We start from the raw sequence: 8264 nt of genomic DNA on the forward strand, positions 1-8264 counted from the left end.
GAAACGGAAGACTATTATCACTTTGTTCCATAATATAAGCCGTTCTGGTAAATTAAAATAAAACGGAGGTAGCGGTATTTAGCATGTTCGTTTGGTCTGGTTTGCCCCTATGGCACGGACACAAAAAGTTGATCACACTCTAGTGGAAATTGAACACGACCAAGCAGAGACCGAACGTAGACAAGCACTTTCTGAAGAAAACATTGAACATCGATTGCAGTACGAAGCTGAACAGTGAACACCTGCACCTTGAAGACATTAAACATTGATCCCAGGAGCACCTGCACCTTGCTCTAGCTTGGATTGTCTCTCGCTGTTCGGCTAGCGGTGGCGAACACGATAGGAAGCTGAACAGTGAACACCTGGTGCGTGACCGACATGCGGAGCCACTCTGTCGATCGGACCACCACGTACGGCAGTTGCATCTCGTCGGAAAAACTCTCGCTAAAAGACAAGGCGCTTTCTCGTCCTCTTTCACTCTTTTGGAAAAGCTCCGGGGATGGTGCTGTTGACTTGCTACTCCGTACCTACTTTTTCCCGAGAGCCGCGACGGATCTGATGCTCTCCGCTTCCCGATTAACGGTGCCGACAAGGAGGAAAGCTCGGCTATTCCTCACGCTGCGCTTTGCATAATTGCACTAGTGGTTGGGGCGCCCCCTGGGGCGCCTCCTCACCGTACAGTGGCAGTCCAATCAAGGCCTAATCTAATTTTCATCTGTCCACTAATTAGTAAATCAAAGTTGAGTGCCCTAAAATTAATGCTTGGAGAAAATCAAAGTCGAGTGCCCTTACATCACTTGGTAACTCCACAATAAAGAAAATACAGAATTCGGTCATCTACAACAGGCATAAAGAAAACACATCTCCTTATTTCCAATGATACACAATGACAGTGCAGAACAAAAGCAAAACTTCAATATATTGATGCTTCGCTAACTTTGATATAGCTCTTGTCCACTGAGCTATCTGCAAGAGTTTGCTTCTCAAACATCAGAGAGAGAGTTTTCAGCCAATTGCTTTTCCACCTGTGTAGCTTGCCTTGAATGAAATTTGATTCTTTGAACTAATCAGCACATGAAGCACAAAGTGATTCACCTAGATAGCCATCACATTTATGTTAAACAGCTGATTTATGCTTCTTGCAGTTTCTGGTTCACGCATTGGACATGCAAAACTGTTTGCCTCGGTACATTAGGACAGAAGAAATTAACAACCACTGAATGTAATATCAGTCACCATGATTTACCTTTCTATTGCGAGTCAAAGTGCAACAAGAAAACAGAAGTAACACAGCTTGCACTTACTTCTTCTCATTCAGCTTGGTTTCAGATATCTATCAACTATTCCACGTGAATCAAGCTCCTAATAAGCTTTCACCTCTTGTGCTCACATGGATTGGTTTGCTGTAGGATCCCACACAGTAACAAAGTCGGTCTATGCTGTCATGATACAAGGATTTCAAGATTTCATGATACAGATGTAGTATCCTGTCCACATAGATCGACTTTATGTATATATAGTTGAATATCACCATTGTGAAATAGAACGAACAATAAATAGTGCTTAAAGGTAGTAACCCATTGATTTAAGATAATAATTTATGACAACACATTACAATAAACCAGCGAAGAACTCGACCAATATTAAAAGAAAAGGTGGACTTCAATTGCTACAAGCATACAATGTAAGCGTAGAAATAAAGATCTAATAATCTATATGCAAATTTGTAATTATTTCTTTAAAAATATCCATTCGACAGTCCCTAAAGAAGATGCGTATATTTAATCATAGGATAGTGAATAAGAGAAGAAGCACGGATAGTAAACAACACAAAATCAGTAGTCTCAGATATTTGTTTGTACAACCATAACTTCCCTAAATCATCCTCTCCACACAAAAAAATTCTGCAGCAAATTTTATTCAGAATAATAGATCATGCAAACACAATTTCCAAATTGGTCCCTTGTGTACTAATACGCTTAATGCCACCTAATTCTATTATGCTTGCTCAGCATCAAACTGAAAATAGACTGATTAAATGTAATATTATACATTATAACGGTTAGCGCGCAATCACAGCGATATGCGTGCAGACCTAGTGAATACAAAAAAACTCAAAATTAATGGCATATAAACACTGCATTATTACAGCCAAATAATAAAGGCAGCTGAATCTTATTAGAAAAAACTTGCAAAGGATATTCAAAGTGGCAAGGATGCAACACACACCTTCAGATAAGAATAGTCAGGTTACTTAACCGGAAAGGCTGATGGGTTGATTTCATCACATCAGGTATGTTATGTAATGCAATAGCAGAAGCCAGTTAAGTCCCACGCGAACACCCTGTATTTTCACATTATACCAATATAATTAGAGCAAGTTAATCAGAAATGGTAATTTAGCTCTTCGAAAATTGCAATAGTCAAGGTAGGCCCCAATAACTTCTCTATTAGAAAAAATGCAAGGTGAAGTCTAAGTCCTAAAACCTCTTTAGAACATCAATTATGTGAATATAATAACATGAATACACAAAGGAATTACCTTCACAGAACCAAGAAACAGCACCATTCCATCGGGAAAATTGTGCAAGCTGATTCCTGCACCTCACAATAAGTATGAATTTAAATGATTGTAGCTTCAAGGAAGGAAAACTTCACAGAATTTTATCAAGGAACCTCGTGCGGCATGAAATAGTTCAAATAATAATATCACCTAAAAGAAAGTTTGACAAGTACAGGCCTGATAGAGCAAGCGAGCCTAACAATTTAGACACGTTCTTAGTTTTTTACCGACAGATGTAATGATACCACTGAATAAGACTTACCGGCGATGCTTTTGCATCATATCTTTACCTGAACCATCATCATCAGTATGCTTTCCACAAACAAGAAGTAAATTGTACTCATCCTCAGTAAGAAAACAGATTAATATGGTGTTGTACTTACCCCTGTAGATTGTTCATTCCAACTTTTTTCTTGCTTGTTGGCTCTAGAATAAACTCTGACAACCAAACCGAATAAAAGAACTCCTGCAATAAAATTAGAAAAAATGTTGCAATTTGTTACCTGAGATGTACTGAAATTCTAGGACATAGATTCTAGAATCTGGAGCAAATTTGACTCACTCGAAGATTGTCCTTCAAGAAGCCTGTAGTATTGAGTGCAATGCGTGCCAAGTATAGAAACGAAATGTTCAACATAAGTCCCTCTGGACCAGCAGACTGAGAACACAACGGGGAAGGAAACGGAAACTCTTCACCAATAGAACAATGAAGAGGACGCAACATCGCATACCTATGATACGAAGTGTGATTAAGTGGGTTATGGTTTGTAGGCAGCGATAGCGAGTTTACGTTCAACTGATATCCCACAGACTATTGATCTCCTCAAGCAACTGATCCCACAGACTATTGATCTCCTCAAGCAACTGATATCCCACATACTATTGATCTCCTCAAGCAACTGATATCCCACAGACTATTGATCTCCTCAAGCAACTGATATCCCACAGACTATTGATCTCCTCAAGCAATACCAAGTAACTGAACCCATCTGACTTCATAGATAAAATACCGCAGGGCATCGTAGCAGTATACTTGGTAATTTTAGGCGGTAGACTCATCATCAGTACATTCCTTCGGCAGGAGCCATTTAGTTCTGAAAGAAGGGTAATCCAATAAACCCAATGTTCTTCACAATGTAAGGATTTTCACTTTATATCTAAACAAATGGAAGTACTTAATATTTTCTGATGGATCTTTCTTGGCATACCTGCAATCTACAAAGTCTAAATTATCAACACTATATATAAGCACAATCTGAACTTCAAAATAAAGAGACAACCCCACAAAACCATGTGTACTTTCGGCAACCAAGGAAATAATCTGGACAATACCTAAACATGTACAGATCGTAGCCCTTCTCATTTTCTGATCTTACCGAACCAACCAGATCAAATCGTAAACTGAACCTCCACAGTTAACCTCTACAAGCCCATACGGGAAACAAATCTCCTCAAACTTTAATCAGACAAGAGAGAGAGGGAGAGATGGAATGGCACTTACACGTTTGGGTGGCAGTCGAAGCAGTGACATATGCGAGGCAAAGCTGTGCGCTCGTCACTGCACGCCCACGATGGCCCTCGTCTCCAACGAGGGCGCTGGAGACCAGTACGTCGGCCACGTGACAAATATAAGATGCAAACCGGACCACTGAGTGTCTGTCTCCATCCTCATCAGCGCCGTCGACTTCCCATGCCACTGCCGCATCCTCCACGCTGTTGATCGTGATTCCCATGGATTTCGTCCACAGAGGAGCGACGAGCCCGCTGGGAGAAGGAGAGGAGGAGGTGTGGGGAAAGAGAGGCGACGGCCAGGGGAGGGAGGGCGGCGGCGAAGAGGAGGAAGTGGGCCACTGCCGCTCATCCTTCACTCTCGCGCGTCGCATCTGCGGACCGAGCGCCGGTGAGGAAGGGCTACATCCTCTCGGTCCTGTTCATGGGGAGCTGGACGTTGTGGAGAGGAGGAAGCGAAGGGGCGGCGGAGGGGAGGCGAGGAATGGGGCGGCGGAGAGGAGCTAGGCAGCGTGGGTGGCTAGGGTTTCCGTCGGTTGTGTGTCGTGTTTCATGCTGGGACGGTCCAGATGGATGCGGGGCTCGTTCCCAGATCGAACGGATCGGGATGTCTTTTTCCTCGAGTGAACGCTAGCTGGGTATCGTGGAGCACTCTGGGATGGGGCAAACACACACGCACTTGCTTGTTCTCAATGCCGGCCCTGCAGATTTTCATCGTAGAACCAAGAGAAACACTGGATTCCGAGCAAAATCAGTGTGGACTGAACGCACTTTTTTTTTCGACATGGGAGCAAAACCCAAGCCTCTGCATTAATAGATGCACACGGTTATTCTTTTATTAAAAATATCGAGTACAGTAACGTTTATAATCATGAATCAGACAAGGTTGATACATGAATCAATCAAAGGAAGATGAGGCACATAATCAGGCTACCCATTTTATATCCTATTAATATGCCGCCACCCAGTAGCCTGGAAATAGAAGTCCTGAGCAACCGTCAGCAGCCGGTTACATCCAATATCCATATCCTTCCGCTGATTCTCCGGAAGGAGAAAACCCCATAGCTAGATCCAGTGTGTAGCCCGACGAATAACCTGCAAAAAGTCAGTTCCCTTCTCTTTGTTAAAAATAATATCTAGCGAACGCACTTTGAATGAACACCAGCGGTTGGGCGTTTCACGGGACGCCTCCTCGTCGGTCCTTTGCGGTTTAATCAAGGAGCCACAAAAATTTCCTAGGTCAACACTATAACAACAATGAAAGCCACTCTACTCTATTTCGTCACAGAAATACTTGATGTCCGCAAGAGCACATGTTCATTAGAGAGCCCTCGTGGAAGTATGACTTTTGGTTTAATATCGATTCCAACGAGGAGCTTAGGTGAGTGTTTATATGCGATGTTTCTATCACACTGAAGGTCTGAGTAGTCTTGAGTGAATTAACTATGAGTACTGCAAGGTGAAAGAGTGGGTTTAAATGGATTTTCAATTTATGTGTTGAAAAGCTGCTTGAAAGTAAATAACATCAAAGTAAAGAGAGTTGAGAAAGTCCGATTTCCTGCTGATGAGAAGTTAGGTGCGGAGAGATTCAGTTCATGATGGCAGTGGATGTGCAAATGGAATAAACGGATTAAGTGAATTATAATTCTTTATATACACAAGTAGGCAAGAAACCCATAAATAGTTGGACTCCACGGGCAGTTTTTATCCAACACCCATGATTCTACAGTGCGTCGCTCAACAACCCTGGCTAGCATCGTGAATTCGTGATTAAGGTTGTGGGACCAAATCAAGGCTCCAAGTGTAGTGGTTTCTTGTTGTTACTCAAGAAATACTAGACCCTCTTTGATATCAACTTTGTCATTCGAAGGTCACCGATTCACTAGTAAATAAGTTTATATCTACGATGTCTCAAGATCATGTTGCTCGGACCCTTAATTAGACAACAAGCATTAGGTAAACATATGCAATCATTCTTGCATAATATAATAATAATCATAACCACAAATTGACGGAAAGTAAAGAGGTGCATCACATATCACCAATCCCCTACATCTCCCACGCCTATGGAGATTTACTCGCACATGGGAGAAGGATAAAACAAAGATATAATCAAGAAGTAAATAAATTTCATCTCGATATTACCGTAGCAAGCCACAATAAGGGAGATCAAATCCAAATACAAACCAAGTACGAATAGAGTCTGAACCCTAATCCAACAAGTGTGAATGTTCTTCTCTATTGTACAAGCGGAATCGATGAATAAGAGGGTAAAGACCGCAAATCGAATCGAAGTTCTTTTGCTTTTTCTCCAGATCTCTTCCTCTCATGGTTTCGGGTGAATGGCGGCTGGGATCTGATATTCGTGTTTCTCCCTTTACGAAAGTTGCCCTTATAACGATGCGGAGCTAGTGGCTTCCCATACTGGCGGCGATATGGTCAAGGTGTGCCAGTATCACTAATCGTTAAACTCACTAGAGCCTCAGATGAAAGTGCCTCCGATAGCAAAGTTCTCCTGGATACTCCAATTTACTCAGGTGTGGTTTCCCTTCCTCAAAAATATGCCAAACACTTGAAAAGATCAATAAAGCACAAGGTCTCTTTGTTCGTAATATTAGTGTTTGTCAAAAATAAAAGCCGGGGAAAATAAGTGGAAACCCGAGGAAGAACCATAGATAAAAATCATGGAATTTCGTTGGGCCACATCTTTTGTCCTTGGCAACTTATTCGGAAGGGCGCGGTCCAAATAGGTGGCCGCATTGGAGATGCTCTAAGGAAAGAGCTAGGGTATCAACTATAGGATTTTGATCTCATGGCCGAACCTCTATAGGTTCATGAGGGTATAACGTGAATTTATTCCCTTTAGATTGGCATCTTTAGACTAGATCCCAACCCCACACTAGGAGATCTTTGATGAACTAGAGTTGTCATTCAAATAACCATAAGCTCTAAAACGTTACAAGGAAAAGATTCAAATAAAAATCAAGAAAGATGATGACAAGGATGCAGATTGCTTTGTAAAATCTTACAAATCTTACAGATTGCTCTCCATATTCCACTATGAAAGCATGTTCTTCGGCATATTTTCACATATCCATCATTACCCAAATGCACGAAAATGTTCAAGCATACGACCCTCATTTTGAACTCGGTTTCGACCAACTTTGAATCGTATCTTCTTCCTTTTTTTTCTTCCTTCATAAAGAGGACTATCGGCAATCCTCGTGGTGGATTTTCAGGAGGCCAAAAGTCGGAGGACTTCCGAACGGGGTGATGCTGTACACCCCTATAGGCCTGAGGTGGCTTGCTGGGCCGCGGCCCAACAGCATTAGTAACTGATTTTCCTTTTTGTTTCTGTTTTCCTTTTCTATTTTTTTGTAGAATGTGAATACTTTTGGAAAATAAAAAATTCCAAATTCTGAACATTTTTAACTTGGAACAAATTTTGAAACTGAACGTTTTTTTAAATTTGAACAATTTTTAAAAATGATTTTTTAATTAATTTCAAAAATTGTTCGAAATTTAAAATTTGTTCAAAATTCAAAATTCGTTCAAAATTAAAATTTGTTCAAATTATTAAAATTGTTCAAAATTTAAAATTTTGTTCTAATTTCAAAATTCGTTCAAGATTAAAAATTTGTTCAAATTGCAAAATTCGTTCAAATATAAATTTGTAAAATTTCAAAATTCATTCTAGATTATAAATTTGTTTATATTATAAATTCGTTTAAATTTAATAATTTTCGAAACAGAAAAAAGAACAAAAGAAAAATAAAACATAAAACAAACAGGAAAATGAAACAGAAAAAAGAGAAACAAAAAAGAAAAGGAAAAGCGTAAAAAAGAGGAAGCCCGCACCTAAATGGGCCGGCCCGTACCGCGCGGGGGGTGTGCGGTGCGCGGTACGCACCGACCTGGTCGGTGTAGGGTTTGCCTTCCGAACGGGGTGATGCTGTCCACCGACCTGATCGGCGCGGAAACAGTTGCCGCACACCCCCTCCACCTTCTTCCGGTAGTTCGTGGGCTTGGCCCAGTTTGCCGAATCATTTTCCCTAAACGGGCCGCAGCCCAACATCAGGTAAGCCTTTTTTTTTCTTTTTTCGTTTTTTTTTGTACATTTCTGAATTTGAATAAATTTTATATTTGAACAATTTTCAAATCTGAACAATTTTCATATATTAGAACAATTTTC

The 8264-nt window shown here is 40.8% G+C and overlaps 1 protein-coding gene across 9 annotated transcripts; it reads right to left on the reverse strand.

The window, feature by feature from the left end:
* Positions 1-730: 730 nt before the first annotated feature.
* LOC124675739 lies at positions 731-4739 on the reverse strand. Of its 9 annotated transcripts, none has more exons than XR_006993402.1 (7): positions 4065-4739; positions 3739-3771; positions 3126-3657; positions 2947-3029; positions 2543-2598; positions 2230-2344; positions 731-2095 (listed from the first exon to the last, which is right to left on the reverse strand). XR_006993402.1 is itself a non-coding variant. In XM_047211815.1 (5 exons), the coding sequence occupies exons 2-5, from the start codon at positions 3285-3287 to the stop codon at positions 2325-2327; spliced, it is 321 nt and encodes a 106-aa protein (XP_047067771.1). In that variant the 5' UTR covers positions 3288-3985; positions 4065-4739; the 3' UTR covers positions 2102-2324. The 9 variants fall into 9 exon arrangements, 1 of the variants encoding a protein (XP_047067771.1); XR_006993398.1 differs by lacking the exon at positions 3739-3771 and adding an exon at positions 3772-3778; XR_006993401.1 differs by having other exon boundaries at positions 3739-3778.
* Positions 4740-8264: the final 3525 nt, after the last annotated feature.

This window comes from Lolium rigidum, chromosome 7, assembly GCF_022539505.1.
Source record: "Lolium rigidum isolate FL_2022 chromosome 7, APGP_CSIRO_Lrig_0.1, whole genome shotgun sequence".
NCBI classification, from domain to species: domain Eukaryota; kingdom Viridiplantae; phylum Streptophyta; class Magnoliopsida; order Poales; family Poaceae; genus Lolium; species Lolium rigidum.

Coding starts and splice junctions, on each gene's coding strand:
- LOC124675739 (XM_047211815.1), bottom strand. CDS start 3,287: ATGTTGCGTCCTCTTCATTGTTCTATTGGTGAAGAGTTTCCGTTTCCT. Junction 3,030..3,125: donor TCTTGAAGGACAATCTTCGA/GTGAGTCAAATT, acceptor ATTTTATTGCAG/GAGTTCTTTTATTCGGTTTG. Junction 2,345..2,542: donor TGTTTCTTGGTTCTGTGAAG/GTAATTCCTTTG, acceptor GTGAAAATACAG/GGTGTTCGCGTGGGACTTAA.